Below are 20,090 nucleotides of genomic sequence, written 5' to 3'. Positions count from 1 at the left end.
CTATAGATTGCTTATACAATGGTTATCTTGTAATTCACAATATTCTACCAATTAACAATGTAAAAGCCATTGCTATATTAAATAATGTGAGTCTTTAAAAAAGTGGCTTTGCATGATCATCAATTATGACTCACCATGTATATGCATCATAGCTCGATCTTCAACTCTGCTTGAGACTTACTGCCAAGGTATTGAAAATATTGAACAATAGCATACTCCTTTTGCCATGATCTAGTTGTGCTTGGAGCACTTTGTTCAAAGAACAATTTGACTTTATATACAAAAGTGTATATAATCAACATACTAATTATACCCTGTGTTTTAATGAGAAATAAACCATATCTAGTTGTCTAAAAGGTTGTCCTCTTGTGAGATACATAATCATTAGCAATGGATAAATAAGAAACAATCAACCACAAACTATGTTGCATATATACATGATATGTATTTTAAAATGTTGAATTGACTCAATTTAGAGAGCTTACAATATAACTATAAGGGACATACATCTAGATATTTGGAAGTAATTCCTCATTCTTTTTCATTCAACTAGATCCCTTAGAGTTTTCCTTTCATATGCAATGGATGAGTCTCCTTTTCCAACCTTGCATTAAGAAAGTTGAGAATATGTGTTGTAGCAACATAAGGGCTTTCCTCATGTAAAAAGTGATCAACACCATCAAGTATGATCACATCAACTAAATTGGGAACATCTTCAAGCATGCCTCCTTTGTGTATATAATCTTTTGCGCCAGGAAAGCTATAAACAAGATCTTTTTCACCAACCATGAATAGAGTTGGTACAACCACCCTCCCATTTGTCCATGGAGCCATTAGCTCCCAAGACCTGTAACATAGTAAATCTCTCTCTCTCTCTCTCTCTCTCTCTCTCTCTCTCTCTCTCTCTCTCTCTCTCTCTCTCTCTCTCTCTCTCTCTCTCTCTCTCTCTCTCTCTCTCTCTCTCTCTCTCTCTCTCTCTCTCTCTCTCTCTCTCTCTCTCTCTCTCTCTCTGTGCACGAGTGTGTGGAGACACACAAACATATATGTATATATATGAATGAAGTATAACTTCATATCTACAAAAAGGACTTGGGATGCTCCTTGTATAGCTTGATTATCATTAAACTTAAATCAAAGTGCACAATTGTGTTATCAACAATGATAATACTACTATTCATTCGCTCAAAACAAGGACGGTTACCTACAAGTCCAATGCTCGATAATAATTCAAAGGCCCAGTGAATCCGCTCCTTTCGAAGTCATGTGCATAACACCTTAAATCTTCCTCAGTTATGTATGAAGGCAACGATGAATGGTCGTCTAAAGAATTATGTGATGATGATGACGTTGTTGAGAAAATTTTCTTTAAAAATCCCAAGTTGGTTTGAAGTGCAATCTCTTGTTCAACTTTACCTGGAACCTACACGCATAAAGATCTCTCTCTCTCTCTCTCTCTCTCTCTCTCTCTCTCTCTCTCTCTCTCTCTCTCTCTCTCTCTCTCTCTCTCTCTCTCTCTCTCTCTCTCTCTCTCAAAAGAATATTACAATCCATGCAAATTTAGAAGGCCTCATTGAGGAATAGCATGAAGAAACACAAGAGGAACTAGCTAATGAAGAGCACCAAGGATGTTCAAAGACATGCAAACTTTCAAGTGGATGATTTCATGGAAAATCATCAAGCAAGGAAAGAGTCAAGCAACTTTGGAGCTTTGGATTTTGAAAGCATGGAAGATAAAGTCAATGCATCAAAAACAATCAAAATATTGCAAGGGAACCAACGTATGGATCATACATGAGCACAACTCAAAACAAAGGGGAAACTTTGTAGTTTTTCAAGGTGGCAAAGTCATCATAAAGGAGTTTAGAAAGCCTACGCAGTAGTTACTTTTAGGACAAATGGGTAATTTATGAAGTTGGCAAAGTCAAATAGTGGAGTTTAAAAAGCACAAGCTCTAAGTTCCTTTAAGGCCATGATGTATTGGTTACTTTGATAGGTTTAGTAGTTGGTTCTCTTTTTGGTACTCGTGGTACCTTGGCATGGTTTTAGTTGAGAAACAATCACTCTCCAAAATGGATTATAACCAAAAACTTTGGTGTGTGTCTCTTTGTCCTACATGCCCTCAACTCATCTAAAAGGAAATTCATCCCACTCACACACACACACTCTGTGTGTGTGTGTGTGTGTATGTGGCTATTTGAGGAGACCTAAGGGGCCGAATATTATACCTCACACAAAAGCAAACTAGTGTCACATTAGCACATTACCAAAGCCCCAATAATGTACAACAAGAGGCATCTAGAGAAGTTGCCATGCTCCCACCAAGCTAGGGTATGACATGCAAACAGAGGAAAAATCTAGAACTTCCTCCAACTTCCTCTGAGAAGCCTATCTAATGGAGTCAAAGTTCAAATGCCTATAACAAGCATACCAAAGCAACCCAAGCTTGTTGATTACCTATCCAAAGAATAGAACCTACAAAAGAATCTTCAACAATCAGCATCTGAGGTGAAGACCACACGAGCACCTAGCTATGTCGACAAACCATGGACAAAAAGAAGGTTAAAACTTAAATCAGTACATAAAGAACTTTGGCTAATGAAGTATGTCTATTCATTGAAAGGGGAATAGTCCTGACTCTACAAACAAGTACACAAGAGTTGTCACCAAGGGTGAGGTAACCCCCTCTAGAATGAAGACCCCGAAGCTAATCATGCCAGTAGGTCATATGGAAAGAAGCCCCACTGTCAATGAGCCATAGCTTCTCCTTAAAATAGGTATTATATCTTCAACCTCAAACAAATGAACAAAGACTAACTTGAGGTAGCCTTCAAGTTTTTAAAACCTTCCTTTGGCTTCAAATGGGAATACTTCTACCAATATTTCTCCTTCAAATAAGTGCCCTCCCCATAGTATGGGTACTTATGCTTGCACTTCTTCTCATCCTTCTTGTCATCCTACTTCTTGTTGTTGTTTGCCTTCTTGTTCCCCTTCTTGATTCTGGAGGAAATTTGGTGTTTCCACACATGATTGTGTGCTAGAAGACATAGCTATGGAGGATGGTACAGTAGTGCACTCATGATTGTGTGTGTGAGAGAATGTGTATGTGGAAAGAAAAGATAGAGCAAGATAGACAATCTAGATGCAAAGTAGAATTGTAATCATATTGATAGATCAAAGAGTTGTGTTACAACGAGTATAAACCTCTTTTATGGGCCTCAACAAGTGGGTTGCTTACATTATCACTAATGTCATGATCACATGGGTCCAACTACTTTCTTAAAGGAGTCTAAGTACATCTTCCCCCAATCAATTACAGCCAGATGTATAGGCCAATGCACCAATTACATGTGCAGTCCCCAAAATTCTGCTGCAATTTCTGCTCCAAATGCATTCTCCGACACAAATTTGATGATTGCAGTCACGAGCCGAAAATTTCACGTGCAAATGTACACCAAAGTTGCAATTTTTGAGTCAAACTATCTTATTCTGCATCGAAATCCCCAAATCTGAGAAAAGCCCCTATTTTTCAGGTCAAAATTGCACACACTGCGTGGGCATGCAAATGCCCATCAATGAAAGGGAACAAGTTGTAGAAAATAATTTTAAAAGAATGATGAAAAAGAGATTGTCAAATCTAAACACTGGATGCATTGACCAGTTGCTTGCTCGCGTGCCAGTCAAGTCATCACCGACACTGGCATGTCACATCTCTAGCCCGCTCGCCAGCAATCCATGATCGTATACTACCTGCTTGTCAGGGTCGTTGCCTACTCGCAAATGGCGTAGCCCATCACCTGCTACTGACTGCCTGTGTCGCCTGAGATGCATGCACTTTGACCAGCCCATCAGCTGGATCTACGCCCGCTTGACAGTCATCTACTCCACCAAGTATCTGCTTGACAGTCGCCTGTCTCTCTCGCCTCACTACGACCAGTCATTGCCTCTCCATGACCTACCTCGAGAAGCATACACTCATTGTGCTTTGGTGTGCGAGGATCAAGACAAAGTGCAGCTGAAATATGCAGAGTGAGAGAGTGAGTGCAAAGTAGAGAGTGAGAGCATGACACTCAATACGGGTACAATGACGAAGTGTACCACTTTAGGTTTTTGATAATATATATAAAGTACATGTGTAAGGGTGTGTGCACACCCAAACACCATAAAAGGCCTGGTGACCCTATATTTCCAACAAGTCTATTGACTTTAGCACACATCACAAGGCGCATTATAACTGCTGGTTATTGTCGTTGTCTCGAGGCAGCATTTCAACAAAATTTTAAGACTGTAAGGTACAAATTTTTTCAATTTTTTAAAAACTTTGAGAAGAAATTTGGGCTCTTGCCCAACACGCATTCCAAGACAAGCAACAGGTGTTACAGCAACATTATCTTGCTACATCAGTTAGATTTAGCAATGAATTTTGGGGATTTTCAATAAAGACCTTGAAAGTTTCAACATTAAATTGTTGTAAATTATGTTTTTAGGCACGCATCTCGAAGCAAGTGTAGTACAGTATTGTATCACAATAAATTTAATGCTAAAACTTGGAAAGTTTCAACATTGAATTGTTGTAAATTATCCTTTTGGGCACGCATCTCAAGGCAAGTGTAGTACAGTATTACATGCTTGTCAAGAATTGTGACAATTTGACAACTTGGTACTTGCATTCTAATCCTGAGTGGGGATTTCTAGTACTCAGTAGAGTACATATAATACTTTAGTGTGAAGTATTTAGCCACTAATTTTTATGCATCATAGGTAACATGGCACATTAGCAGCATAATGACCAAAGTAGCATCCTTGGTGTCCTCACATCGGAGGGACAAGCTCAATAGCACCGACTATCCTCTATGGAGTTTTATGGTACATAATCTTCTTGTGGCGAAGGATTTGTGGGACTGTGTCACTATTGATCTGCAGCGGCTCCAACCAGGAGATGTTGCACCTCAAACATCTCAACATAATGCTAGCAGACAAGCTAGTGGTGGTGCTATTGCTGCACCCCCTTCTCCTCCTACATAGAGTCAATGGAGGTGGGACTCGAAGAATGCACGTGCCCTATCTTTAATTGCCTTGTTAGCAAAAAGAGCTATTATTCCACATGTTCAGTCTTCTAAGACCTCAAAAGTAGCCTTGGATGTGCTAGAACGTATGTTTGCAACACATAATGAAGGCACAATATCTTATCTACACAGAGAGTTTGCTAATGTAAATATGGATGAGAGTGACACTATGACTAATCACCTCACACATATGCATGATTTACATGAACAACTTCTTTATGTTGATGAGATCATTCAAGATGCAGCACCCTATACATGGGTGTATGGGCTAAAAGTAAAATGTGATGTGTTTATGCATTTTAAACATCTTGTTACAAAGCTTACGGCTAAAACTTTCTTGAAAGTGCAGACACTTCAAACACGCGGTTTGGGGGGGGGGGGGGGGGGGGGGGGGGGGGGGGGGGGGGGAGGTTTCTCATGCTTTTGACACATTTTTGCTTTAAAATGGCATCACACATCAAGCCACTATTAGAATGACACCTCAACAAAATGGTGTTGCTTAAAGGAAAATGTTATGCTTATCATATTCCTCCTATGTGAACCTCTAGCCAACTCCCACTAGTCGTATGCAATGCTCGTGCTGAGCTTTGCTTAGACTTTTAGTTAGAACATCTGCAGGGTTGTCTTGTGTTTTGATCTTGGTCAATGTGATTTGGCCATCTTCCAGAATCTATCTAATGAAGTGATATCGCACATCTATATGCTTTGTGAGTGAGTGATACATGGCATTCTTAGCCAGATACACATCACTCTAGCTATCACATCCCAAAATTGCAACCCATAGACATGCAAAGATTCTCTACAAGTCTGCTCAACCATATAGCTTCCTTAGAAGCGTCAGTACTTGATATGTATTCAACTTCAGTGGTACTCAGTGCAATGATGTTTTGCAACCTAGAACACCAAGACAATCCCACCAGCAACTATGAAGACATACCCACTGGTGGACCTACGAGCGTCCAAGTCACCTGCCATGTCTACATCACAATAACCCTACAAACTAAGTGTACCCTGCCCATAGCAAATACACTTTCTTTGTGTACCCTTAAGGTATCGAAGAATACACTTGACAACCTCCCAATGCGTTTTGCCAAGTTTTGACATAAACCTGCAAACAACTCCCACTGCATGAGCAATGTCTGGACGAGTAGTAACCATAGCATACATAAGAGAGCCACAAGCTGATGCATAAGGGACTCCCTTCATAGCATTTGCTTCCACGTCATCTTTTGGGATGTTGGCTTTACTAAGCTTAAGATAAGGAGGTAAGGGTACCCCAAAAGGCTTAGCTTCAACCATGTTAAATTTGTCCATTACCTTTTCAATGTACTTTTCTTGAGATAAAAACAGCAATTTTTGCATTCTATCTCTATGAATCCTCATGCCCAAAATATGCTCTACATTCCCCAAATCTTTCATGGAGAAGGCTGATTTCAGTTGATTTTTGAGAGCATCCAAGCTAGTCTTTCTCTTCCCAGCTAGCAACATATCTTCCACATACAAAACAAGTATGATGGGGATGCCATCTGTATCCTTTTTCATGTACAAGCAATGATCTGCATGGCTGTATGTAAACTCATGAGATAGCATAAAGGTGTCAAGCTTTTTGTACCACTGCCGTGGTGCTTGCTTCAACCCATACAGGCTACGTTTTAGTTTACACCATTAACTCTTTTCCAGGAACTACAAAGCCCTCGAGCTATTTCATGTAGATTTCCTCATCAATGTCACCATGCAAGAAAGTTGTTTTTACATCCATTTGATACAACTCTAAGTTCAGTACAGCAGTGATAGCAAAAAGCACACGTAGAGTGGTCATCTTCACAACGAGTGAAAAGACCTCTTGAAAATCAATCCCTTCCTTTAGTGAATACCCTTCGGCAACTAGTCTTGCCTTGTACTTGGGTTTCCCATCAATTGTCTTTACTTTGTACACCCATTTGTTTGAAAGTGGCTTCCTTCCCTTGGGCAATGACACAAGATCCCAAGTATCATTTGCATATAGAGATTTAATCTCTTCTTGCATAGCTAGCTCCCACTTACTCTTGAATTCACATGACTTGACCTCTTTGTATATAAGAGACTCACCCTCATCTATAAGCATCACATAATGCAAGGAGGGATCAAACCTATGTGGTTGCCTTCTTACGCGTGTAGACCTACGTATCCAATGATCAACATTTTTAGGATTTGGATCTACATCTGGAGGTATATTATTTTCAGCATTTCGTGGCTGCTGTAAGCCATTTTCAGCATGTTGTTCATGTTGTACAGCACCTTCATTTCCATTACCAGCACCTGCATTTTCATAATCAAAAAGCCCACTTTGTTGTCCATGACCTCCTTATGCTCCTATTTGCTATCCATCATCATCTTGCTCAAAAATAACCGGTTAATCATCAGTTTCAGCCTGTTGTACAGCACCAAGAGGCTCATTTTCTGAAGTAATAGGTGGCTGCAAACTCTGAGATTTCACCTTTTTCATATCTTCATTTGAGGCTAAAGTACCTTTCAGCAATTTTGCCTCATTAAACACAACATTATAGCTGCAGATAATTTTCTTGGACTGAGGTAACCACACTGTATAGTCAAATTCACCCTCATCACCATAGCCCATGAAGATGCCTTTGGTGGATTTTTGGTCAAGTTTGTTCCTCAGTTCATCCCTAACATGCACAAAAGCATCGCAGCCAAATATGCGCAAATGGTCATATGAGTTCGATTTGCCAGACCAAACCTCCTCACGGATGCCATTATTTAAGGACCTGTTTAGAGAGCGGTTGCAAATGTGAACCGCAGTTTTGAGTGCCTCTCCCCAAAATTCATGAGGGAGATTAGCAGTAGACGGCATGCACCACACTCTTTCACATAAAGTCATATTATATCTTTCACCCACCCCGTTTGAAGAAGGGTTGTAAGGGGCTATAAGCTCCCTCTTAATACCATGTAAGTCACAAAAGGACTTGAATTCAATTGATGTGAACTCACCCCCATTATCAGTTGTCAAGCATTTTCGCTTTCTACTTGCCTGAGTAGTCACAAATGCATAAAAAGTTTTAAAAATAGTAAACACCAATGATTTCACGGGCATACTACATACATCAGAATGCACTAAGTCCAAGACATTGGACTTACAAGAGACACCAAAGTAAAAGGAATTTCTTATTTGCTTTCCAAACTGACACTCATTACAAAAGTCAAGTTTAGAGTCTTTTCCATCAACCCTCTTCAGAGAGGTAAGGACATCAAGTTCTTTTTGGCTCATATGACCTAATCTCTTATGCCACAACTCCAAGTAGCTGCAAAATTCAGCAACTGCAAGAAACTTGTCATTCAAGGCTTTACAATTCAAACAATATAAAGCGCCCTTCTTGGTTCCTTTTGCAATCAGCATGGAACCCTTTTTTACTTTCCACAAACCACCACCAAACAATGTGGTGTAGCCATGCAAGTCAAGCTGACCAACAGATAGTAAACTCTTTTTAATGTCAAGCACATATCTAGCATCTTTCAACACAAGCTCTTGACCATTGTCTAAAGACAAGTGTACAGTGCCAATCCCATCAATACTACAAGCATGGTTATTTCCAAGATACACCTCTCCATAACTACCTGCATTGAACATAGCAAAAAACTCCAAGCAATGAGTTACATGGAAAGAGGCACCAAAGTCTGCAATCCAAGTCTGAGTGACACCATCATCAACTAGCAAAAGTGCATCAATCACATCAACCTTGGTAATCTGCATATCATGCATGTGACATACAAGGAGCATCATAATCAACTGCACATAATACTTCAGCCTCAATATCTGAAAGCTCATCTATGACCACACTAGAGGCTACATTTGCCTTTTCTTTACCTTTGACTGCCTCAAATGCATCTGTCTTATCCTCCTTTTTCTTATCTCCTGCATTCTTCTTTCTCTCTTGTTCCTTCTTATAGTACCTGCAATTAGGTTTCGTGTGGCCCTTTCGTCCACAGTGATAGCAAGTAATGTCACCCTTTTCTTTTCCTTTGCTCTTGCTCTTGTTCTCTATCCTACATTTGCATTTTTCTTTTCAGCCATGCCTCTTACATTATAAGCTAAGTTGTTGCCTTCCCCATTACACATACGTCTAATTTCTTCATTCAAGATAGGACCCCTCACCCCATCATATGAGAGATTGCAGTTATTGCTGAGTGAAACCACCAAGGTCTCCCAAGAGTCAGGTAGTGCCATGATCAAAAAGATCGCCCTCAACTTATCATCAAAGTCCAAATTTGCATCTTTGAGCTGATTTAGAATTCTTGTAAATGCACTCAAGTGCTCAACTACAGGCTTTGACTCATTCAGTCACATATTCACCAACTTGCGCATTAAATGCACATTATTAATAAGAGCGGTGATCTCATAGGTAGTTTTCAACTTCTCCCATATTGTATAACCTGTATCTAAACCCTTAATGTCTGTCAAGATGTCATCAGTGAAACCCATCTTTATGTAAGCCACTGCTTTTTTATTTACTCTGGCCCAATCTGCATCAGACATAAGTGCGGGTTTATCTTCCTGCAAAGCATCCTCACAATCCTTTAGGAACAAAATGCCCTACATACGGTCTTTCCAAAGGTCAAATCCATAACCATCAAACCGTTTGATTTTCATCAAGCTCTTGATGTCTGAACTAGAAGAGGTTGCAGCCATTTTATCACAAACACAAGAGTAAATACACTAAGCTGCAGAAGCACAAGCTGAACTAGCAAAAATACATTGTTGTTCTTTCTCAACCAAAAATAAATCTCTGATGTTTGTACATGAATCAGCCACCACATGGATAAAAATGTAAAAATTTACCAAATTTTGCACAAATCCCCAAATTTTCATGTCCAAAATTGCATAAATGTCAACCAATCTAACCCAGCTGAGCACAATTTTGCCAATACATGAAAAGCCCCAAATTTTTAGAATCCACTGTCTAGAGATTTTGCTCAAAAATATGAAATTCTGACTAATTTAGCAAAATCCCCAAATTAATTGAGGTCACCACACGCAATATCGGCAATTTTCGACTTTAAAATCATTGGCACGCATAAACAGAGTCAAAAAAGATTTTAAAGAAAATAATGGTTTTCATAAAAACAGAGAATCGGGACGAGTCCATTGACCCGTAAGTCAGGCGCGTCTAACGAACGTTAGTATGTGTCGCAGTAGGCTGAAGCCCACCAGCGTCTGTCAACCGTTGTGACCAGTCCGTCTGGTGACGTCAACAGTCTGACCCACGACCCACCTGGAACAATCGTCGCGTTTTCGACCTAGTTGCGTGTCTGTCGTTTGTAAGTGTGATACTTTGTACCTCAAGGATTGTACTTTCATTCATTCTCGCATAGTGGATGTGACCTACTAGTTCTCTCCTCTCTTGCTCTTCACTTATTCAATGTGAGTATGCATGCGCATGCATACAGCTAAACCCTAATCGAAAAATGGTATCAAAGCCATACCTCTCAGTCGTTGGCACTTTGCTTATGCACCATCATAGCTGCCATTGAGCCTCGAGCTTGGCTACTTTATGTGCCACCTTCAGCTTGAGCTTGACTGCCTAATGCATTCCTTGACCTACAGACAGGTGCTCATCTATCTTGTATTGCATACTGCCTGTATTAACAATCTGCAATAGCAATGTCAAGTATTATCTAACGTCGAATTGCAAACAGCCCATTTTCCATATGCAATCTATTCAGACTCGACAATTGCTCCCATGCTGAACTGCAATCCAACCAAGTGCCACCATTGCCCCCTTAAACCTACTCGATAGATCATCATCTACAATCTACACATCTCACAAATTTGTCACATGCCATCCAATACATAGTGCGCAACCTACGCCACATCATTTACAACCCCAACAATCTTGGTAAGCTTATGTCTCTACCCAACAACCTGCGTACATCCAACTCGATGTTATTTTCATTAAAATATTATCCTCCCAAGCCTTAATCAACATTAAGCCATTTAAAAGTGCTCTTATTCATGTGCAATACTCTTGTTAAGCGCAAAATTTAGGGATTTCACGGCTGACACCAATTTCCTTTAAAGATATCAGAGTCCTTTTACATGCAAATTATTTATCGACACTATCAATTTTTTGAAAAAATATGAGTTCTTGATCTTTGCTTTGCTTTCTTTTGTATTGCAACTGCATTTGTACCTTTGGACAACAACTAGCTACAAAAAAACAGAAATTTCAGCAAGCAATGTTAGGGTAAAATGATTTGCTCAATATGTTTGGGAACTTGGACAAATTAGATGGCACTAATTATCCCATATGGGCATACATGATGAAGCATGTACTTGTTGCCAAGCAGCTTTGGGGTTATATATGTGGTTCAAAAGTTAGGCCTACATGCTCGGCTACACAAAATATCACAGGTTTTTCTAGCTCGTCCACAATCACTACTGAATCTTCCACTCCAACTCCTCCTACACCTCCCACAGTTGAGCAGTTGAAATGGGATGGGTGTGATGCCAAAGTTCATGCTTTGATTGCACTTTCATGTAAGAGACAGGTTATCCCGTATATTCAATCATGCACAACCACCAAGGATACTTGGGATAAGTTAATTTCGTTGTATCAGGTGCGCAATGAGACTCGTGTAACCTATTTGCATAAGCAACTTGAGATGGAGCACATGATAGAGGGTGATTTTGTGGATGCAAATATTACACGTGTCAAGGGCATTACGGAGCAGCTTGCTAATATTGATAAAATAATTCCCGATGCATCTCTTGTATCTATGGTCTTGGTTGGTCTACCTAATACTTATCAGAGTTTTGTCACTACAATCCATTTACTTGCAAAAGGAGATAATAATGCTTACACATTTGATGTGTTGGTATCACTATTATTCCAAGAAGAGAAATCAAGGCTGAATTGCTCTAATATAAGTATAGATAATCAAGCATTTGCAGCCAGCCATCAAAACAAAGGTAAGCCATAGCAGCCCTCAAATTCAAAGAAAAAAGGCAAAGCAGCTTCTTCTATGGACTCCTTAAGCACCAAGGATGATGATGCTAAGAAAAATAGATGCAATTATTGCAAAAAGAAGGGGCATGTTATTGAAGAATGCAAAAAAATGATTACAAGTAAAAGAAAAATAATCATGTATAAGTGTTATTGAAAATTCAGCAAATGTAAAGGATGCAACTACACATTTGGCAAGCTAGTCTTATGCCTTTGTTGTGCATTGTTCGTATGATCCTTCTTCACATGAGCATGGTCTTTCAATTGCTGAAAATTGCAGCACATGGTATTTTGACAATGGAGCTTCTAAGCACATAACATCCTTTCGTGGCTTGTTTGTATCATATGCAAATGTACAAAAGTAGGGATCTGTTGTATATGCAAATAATGCTTCATATGCAATTTAAGGCATTGGTCAAATTCCCATCATTGCAATGGATAGAAAAACTATTATGCTTGAAGAGGTCTTGTATGTGCCAAGCCTAAAGAACAATTTGCTTTCAATTTTAGCCATTGCATGTGCTAACTTTGTGGTTAAATTCCACATGGATCAATGTAGTGTCTATGACTGTAGTAATGGGGATGCCCTCATTGTCATTGGTATTTTGTGCATTAGGAATGTGAATGTAAGCACGATTCCCAAAGACTCTAAAGTGGGAAACTATAGGCCGAGAGCCAAAGAATGCCTCATATAGAGTCCTCTGAGGAACAGTCGTAGTTAGGCACCAATTAAGGATGTACACCGAAGTATTAATAGCCTTGATCAAACTATAAAACTGATCGAACAGCCGAGAGTAATGCAATCGCTAACACTCTAATTCATAGAATGTGGGCATGATGGGCTATGAGATCACCTACTATACAAAATGGAAGTATTTACTTGGCAACTTGTTTAGAAACAATGTGACCTAATCGTCCCAAGACTTAGGAGCCCATGTGATAGAGAAACCTAATGTCTGCCATTCCCACAAAAATAGTCATGGGAAACAGGGAAATGGAAAGAGAAACGAAAACAAAAAACAAAAAGAGGAACTTCTTTTTGTCACTGTTGGTAGAGGAACCACCTTTGCCTTTCGCATTGGTTAAGAATGTAGCACCTCCACTACTATTACCTTCTAGGGCTTTAAGCCTCAACTCCCCCATAAACTAAATGCTATCCACTCCCAGTACTTGTAGGAGTCACCCGAAACACCAAAACACCTAATGTCTGCCATTCCCACAAAAATAGTCATGGGAAACAGGGAAATGGAAAGAGAAACGAAAACAAAAAACAAAAAGAGGAACTTCTTTTTGTCACTGTTGGTAGAGGAACCACCTTTGCCTTTCGCATTGGTTAAGAATGTAGCACCTCCACTACTATTACCTTCTAGGGCTTTAAGCCTCAACTCCCCCATAAACTAAATGCTATCCACTCCCAGTACTTGTAGGAGTCACCCGAAACACCAAAACACCTAATGTCTGCCATTCCCACAAAAATAGTAATGGGAAACAGGGAAATGGAAAGAGAAACGAAAATAAAAAACAAAAAGAGGAAAAAACAAAAAGAGGAAATGGCAAAAATTCAAAGTTTCAAGCAATTTCCAATAACTATAAGGATGAGAAAGGTAGAAACAGAAACGGGAATGGAAAGTGAATTAGAAACATTGAAATAGCAAAAATGTGGTGTTTCAGGGTGTTTCCAGTAACTATGCTCACCTACATGGTATAATGGAGCAAACAACAAAATTACTCAAAAGCATCCGATTAATCTTGGCTAATAAATGCCAAAAAACACATAATCAAGATCCATAGATCTCATGCAAACCAAACTAAGAATGATACATCACCAGCACCTAAATGTTCTACATCCTTCAAGTTGTGCTAAAAATAGAATAATGCAGTTCGGACCCAAAATGCAAGCTGAATTGAGATGGTATTTAGAGTAAAGGTTAAATTCACGAAGGACATCTTTTGTGCCTATGACGTTCAAGGGCACTCAATGTGCTTGAAGCCTAAAGCTAACTCAGCATGGATGACCTTTTGGTGACGAGCAAGAGGGCCCTTCTTCACCTCGTGTCTCCCTCCTTTCTTCTATCATCCACATTTCCTCATCCTATACCTTTGCCACACCTAGTTCAAACTAGGAGTCACAATAAGTTTGACTCTAGTAGGCAAATCCCAATACCAAAGTCTCTAGCAAGCACCTTGGTTTTTCTAAAGGATTTATTTCCTTGTGCTATCAATGGGACTAGGGTCTCAAGCACTATCGAATTGAGTCTCAAGCGTCGTTAAGCTTCCCTTTGATGACCTCCAAGTTCTAGGAGCACACCTAGTGGAACTCAACATCACCATGCCCCTGCTCTCATTCTATTTTCCTCCATCCTTTGAGAGCAAATATGGCCATACCATAGGTTGGAACATGGATGGCACGCCCAAATTCCATTGTCCAAAACATGAACAATAAAAACTATCATCTTGCCTATGAGAACCTGTTCTATACATACTGCACTCCTCTGAAAACGATGTTCGTGAGGATTTATACCAAAAGACAGCCTAGACAAGGGCATGAGATACTTGGTAGAAAGATCTAAGAAGCAAAGACCAAAAAATTGAAAAGTGATATATGCACATAGACAATTATTTAAGGCTAGTGGGAATAGCTAATCAACAAGAGACCCATCATACTCAGATTGGACAGTTTGAACACGTCTCTAACAAAAGAATAATGCTCAAATCTCCGCCTCTGAATGAGCACAATTTGCATCAATGATCAATCTCCAGCTTTAAAGAACCCTATTGGGCTCGTGATTCTCCAAGGCTAGTTAGTAGTGTGTTGTTGTTGTTGTTGATGTCCTGGCATTCACTCTATGGAACTGTTTTACTCTGTTATCAGATTTAATGTTCTGTTCAAATTTATGCACCTAACGGTACAAGACCACCATGAACCAGTACAAAAACAAACAGGATTTCAGCAGATTTGTTATGGTGCAATAACTGTGACACTGTCAGAAGGGAGAATTTGATCTGGAAATTCTTAGCTCTAATACATATAATGTGTGATGGCCGGCTTGTAATCCCAAGTGAAGCAACCATCCTCCACTGACGCACAACTACTGTCATTGCTATTTCTTTGAGATGGCACCCATCAAATCACAAAGACCATTCCCAAGAGAACAAAAAGAAAGGCACCTCCTAAGCAGCTCATCAACACAGAATTTCAAACCTGAAACTGGCAGATGTAATGATGTTCACCAACCATCCTTCGCATCTGTTGGAGAAGACTGCCTGCAGGTGTACGGGGAATGAAATGGACGCTCAGACTGACAAGTGCAAGAACTCTGTCTGGCCTGAAAAGGCAGAGATACCATGCAATAATTGCACCCCAGTCATGACCCACAACAAAAGCCTGGCAGCAGTAAGGCATTGATCAATTAAAGGCGGCCATGGATGTGTGGTCATGCTGCCACACACACAGCCACCCTCTCTCTCTCTCTCTCTCTCTCTCTCTCTCTCTCTCTCATATGCACAGCAGCACGGACCTTCTCCACACCTAGATCATCAAGCAACCCAATCAGGTCACCCACCACGTGGAGTGCCGTGTAATTCTCCACCCCTACTGGGACTTCAGTTCGGCCATAACCGCGCAGATCCGGAGCAACCACATGGTACCCAGCCTCTGCTAGGACTGGTATCTGATGGCGCCATGAATACCATGTCTCCGGGAACCCGTGAAGGAGTAAAACCAGTGGACCTGTTCGAGAAATGTTGTAAGAGAAAATCCTAACTGAACCGCCGATCATACCATATGCCAACTCTGTAGGATTAATATTGAGGCTAGGTCACAGTCAGAAAGAGACATGCCTGTGCCTTGCTCCACAAAATGGATTTGTATGCCATTGCATCTCGCAAACCTGTGCTCCATTGCAGCCAAGCTCTCAGGGGCCACAGAGCAGTCCATGCCCGTCTTCTGCTACCTTTCGAGGTTGCCAAATTTCCCCAAAGGGAAAGCATAATAACTTGTAGACAAAGACAATTTCCGAGTATAATTCTCGCTTCTTTATTATATATATTTCTTTTTCTTTTTCTTTTTCTTATACTAGGCGCTCAGCACCTAGACTCCGAAGCGCCGGGGCGGGTGCGATTTTTGCGGGCAGGGACAGGTGCTGGACACATGGCACCCGCCCCTTCGTTCTCTTTTTTTTCTTGTGAGGGAGGTGGGGGGCTGCCACGTGGCACCCCGCCCCCCACCTCTAGTTAACTAATAGTATAGATGCATACTATTCTATACTATATGGCATATGTAGAGTGCATCCCAAAACTCTTAATTTTCAATCTTTTAATATCATTTTAAAAAATAATAGCTATATATGAGATTCGTTCCCCTTTGCATTCCTACTTTTCTAGCTGCCAAGTCAACTTGAGCTAAGAACTTAAGAATTTAAAAAGCTTTTTGTACTAAAATTAAACACTCGATTGTCTATTTCTCTTTGAAATAGCACATTGAACCATGTGCGTGGACTTAAATGACACATGAATTCTCATTCGAGTTCTATATTTTTCTTTGAAAGTAGCAAGTCGAGTCATGTGCATGAACTTAAATGGCACATGTAGACTCTCTCTCTCCATAACATGATGCAAGAGGCTCTAGGCTCCAGGCTCCGACTGTAGCTATACGCATGTTATGTAGATCCATGGACCAATACATGCAATTTGACCAATTGTATAGATATACCTCATATTTTACCTCATGCTCCTAATTGAAATCGTTTGATGTGACAAGGCCACCAATCAATCTCTCTCTCTCTCTCTCTCTCTCTCTCTCTCTCTCTCTCTCTCTCTCTCTCTCTCTCTCTCTCTCTCTCTCTCTCCACAAAACTCTAATGGCAGGGCTAACATGTGGTGGTTGAGATTCATTTGAGTTCAATTGCATGTATTGACCAATACATGCAATTTGACCAATTGTATAGATATACCTCATATTTTACCTCATGCTCCTAGTGGAAATCGTTTGATGTGACAAGGCCACCAATCTCTCTCTCTCTCTCTCTCTCTCTCTCTCTCTCTACAAAACTCTAATGACAGGGCTAACATGTGGTGGTTGAGATTCATTTGAGTTCAATTTCATGTATTGAGCAATACATGCAATTTGACCAATTGTATAGATATACCTCATATTTTACCTCATGCTCCTAGTTGATAATCGTTTGATGTGACAAGGCCACCAATCTCTCTCTCTCTCTCTCTCTCTCTCTCTCTCTCTCTCTCTCTCTCTCTCTCTCCACAAAACTCTAATGACAGGGCTAACATGTGGTGGTTGAGATTCATTTGAGTTCAATTGATGATAACATTATTGATCCATTATCCATTTGTATCTAGTCAACGATGAGTACCACAACCCCAACAAAGTAAAGAAGCTAGAAGGCAATAATTGGTAGGAAAAGCGAAGACCACATCTTCTCTTGCTGTTGCACATAAGGCGCCTGCGAAAAGGCCATCATTCTATGTGGCCCATGAGCTACCTTGCTCTTTGCATGCTAGATAATCACCATGTCGTGAGACTCTGTGTGTGGGGGGGGTGGGTGTAACCCGTGTTGTACTTGTTTGAGTTTTGCATGTGATAGGAGTCTATTATGGTGGTCCAAGTGATTACTTAAAGGTCAAATTGAAGGGTGAATTGATCTCTACTAGCTATGAAGGTATCATGAGAAGGATCACAACCCTTGATGAAGGTTACATAATTCAATGTGCCATCATCCTTTTTTTGCCTTCATACTACATATATGCAATACTATGAGGAGTGCACGATATTGAGTATGATGGTCAAAACTCAATCAAAGAACATAGTTCTTTCACTACAACCATCACATGTACTTAATGATACAATTATCATTTGTTGACCATGCTTCATGTGAAAAGCACAATTGCCACTTTTACTTGATATTAACGATAACAAAGACCCAAGATGTCAAGTTAAATTCTTGATTAGAACTATGAACACCTTCGTCCGCTTGATTATAACCTATAAATACCTCCTTAAACTTTAGAACTTTTTTTTTGGACAATGTTGCATTTGTGCATCCCTAGTAAAATTGATGTTTCCTATATTGTGCATTGAGGAAAAATGCAAGAAATCCTTGAAATGTTACCATTTAAGTTCCCTTTTCTATTTCTGGTCATGTTACAATGCTAATATAGGAATTAATTATATGTTTTGTGCATCTTTTATTTTGATAGCCTACATGTAATAACAACTTCCTCTCTTATAATCTCAGGCTCCTTTTATGTGATGTTTAATAAGCAAGAGCATACCCTAGCTTAGACCCATCAATAGCATGTATAGTTTTCCATATTGTAGGTGAAAAGCAACTTGGCTATATATCTCTTAAATCATGAAATCATTGATTATGTGTTTGTAAAAAGTAACAATAATAGAAACTAAATGCATAGATCCTTGAGTGTGTATGCTTTTATAATTCATTTTTATAATTTTCTTTTAAATATATATCTCTTTGTGTTTATCAAGATTATCTTTCAATAAATTTCTTTATGTTGGTCATGATTCAATCATGCTACAGGTTTGAGTGAACTCAAGCTTTGCACAATGCATGAACTTACTTCAAAATTCAAAGAATTTAAAACTGATTATTATGTGTTTTGCAAATAAATGTTAATTTTCAAAATAATAGTTGTTAGCAATGAAAATTATAGAATTTCTCATTAAAAAGAATGAAAATTTATATTAAATACTATTTTACAAGGATTGTCAAGTGCTTTATTATACACACGCTTTCTTGGCCCCCATTGACTAATCAAAGGACCTTGATGAAGTACACTAATATCACATTTCTTCTTTCAATCTTGATAGCCTTTATGAGAAAGATAACTCCCTAGACTTCCTCATGTATTCTCTCTCTCTCTCTCTCTCTCTCTCTCTCTCTCTCTCTCTCTCTCTCCCCCCCCCCCCCCAAGACATGTAAAAGGTAAGACTAAACTTAAAAATGTGAGTCTCATATAAATGATGAAGTTTTGAAAATCTCACCATACAACCACAAGTTGATTTAACAACATCAAGGTCTTGCTTTAGCATACATGCTACATTGGAGTTTTACCAGCATAAGCATTACATTGCTTGCATAGGGCATAGCATTGTAATTTTTGCCTCTACCATCGAGAATACACACATCACCTATATCATTAATGTCCTCTCTTCAACAATGATAGATCTTACTTGGTGATAGTATTTAATAATCGAAGATTTCAAGAAAACATGGGGCAAACACCAACTTATAACCAAACACAAGCCTAATGTCTTACATCATTTTCATTAATCAACTACCTATCTACATGAACTATTACTTACTTTCTCTTACATGCACGTGATGACATGGTAGAATATTTCATAGTGGAAAATTTCAAGAGAACATGGAAAAAACACCAAGTTATAACTAAATAACTAAAGAGAAGCCAATGTCTTACACCATCTTTATACATCATTTGTCAACTTGAGCTACCTATCAACTCTCCATGAACTATTAGTTACTTTTTCATGCATCAGCTTGATGGCATGGCATCCAAACTTGTACCTTCAACTATTTGTTTATGATAGATATCTCAATACACATTTGCATTCTACAAAGAGTTTGTTGTATTTGAAAGATGAACCATTTGAGTAGATAGATTTTGTTTGAAAAACATGTTGAATAAACTCCATCAAGCACTTCCAAAGCATCACAGTCACATTTAATCATGATTACTACATTGGTATCCTTATTAGGAAAGTTTCATAGTGATGCATCCAATAGCTACAATATAGGAGCATTCTTCCTGCATGTCATGCAACTTATTGCCCACCTGCTATTCCACACACACACATAGAGTCTTCACACATTCAACAACCCCAAGTGAATGCATTATAGCATGTAGATAGACATATGTTGCTTATTATACTACACAAATGCATATGATTCTTTACATGCTTTGATGAACATCAATGAACAATCTCAATAAATAGCATAATCACATTTCTAACATCTCATAAATTAGATGTGAA

The 20,090-nt window shown here is 39.3% G+C and overlaps 1 protein-coding gene across 5 annotated transcripts; it reads right to left on the bottom strand.

The window, feature by feature from the left end:
- Nucleotides 1–401: 401 nt before the first annotated feature.
- On the bottom strand, nt 402–16,055 carry LOC148012080 (epoxide hydrolase 3-like). 5 transcript variants are annotated; one of them, XM_087669724.1, is made up of 5 exons: nt 15,902–16,055; nt 15,580–15,791; nt 15,264–15,446; nt 1,206–1,420; nt 402–847 (listed from the first exon to the last, which is right to left on the bottom strand). In XM_087669724.1, the coding sequence occupies exons 1-5, from the start codon at nt 15,996–15,998 to the stop codon at nt 559–561; spliced, it is 996 nt and encodes a 331-aa protein (XP_087525850.1). In that variant the 5' UTR covers nt 15,999–16,055; the 3' UTR covers nt 402–558. The 5 variants fall into 5 exon arrangements, with proteins under 5 accessions (XP_087525850.1, XP_087525851.1, XP_087525853.1 ...); XM_087669725.1 differs by having other exon boundaries at nt 15,625–15,791; XM_087669726.1 differs by having other exon boundaries at nt 712–847; nt 1,202–1,420.
- Nucleotides 16,056–20,090: the final 4,035 nt, after the last annotated feature.

The sequence above is a fragment of the Lygodium microphyllum genome, chromosome 27, assembly GCF_053477565.2.
Source record: "Lygodium microphyllum isolate KBCC chromosome 27, Lygodium_microphyllum_v1.1.10, whole genome shotgun sequence".
NCBI classification, from domain to species: Eukaryota; Viridiplantae; Streptophyta; class Polypodiopsida; order Schizaeales; family Lygodiaceae; genus Lygodium; species Lygodium microphyllum.
This window is presented reverse-complemented; position numbering and strand designations above follow the sequence as displayed.

What these genes read in the sequence shown, in the direction of transcription:
- LOC148012080 (XM_087669724.1), bottom strand. Translation starts at nt 15,998, where the DNA reads ATGGACTGCTCTGTGGCCCCTGAGAGCTTGGCTGCAATGGAGCACAGG. An exon ending in TTTTGTGGAGCAAGGCACAG is followed by an intron (nt 15,792 to 15,901) that starts GCATGTCTCTTT and finishes TTTCTCGAACAG; the next exon opens with GTCCACTGGTTTTACTCCTT. An exon ending in ATGATCTAGGTGTGGAGAAG is followed by an intron (nt 15,447 to 15,579) that starts GTCCGTGCTGCT and finishes TACTGCTGCCAG; the next exon opens with GCTTTTGTTGTGGGTCATGA.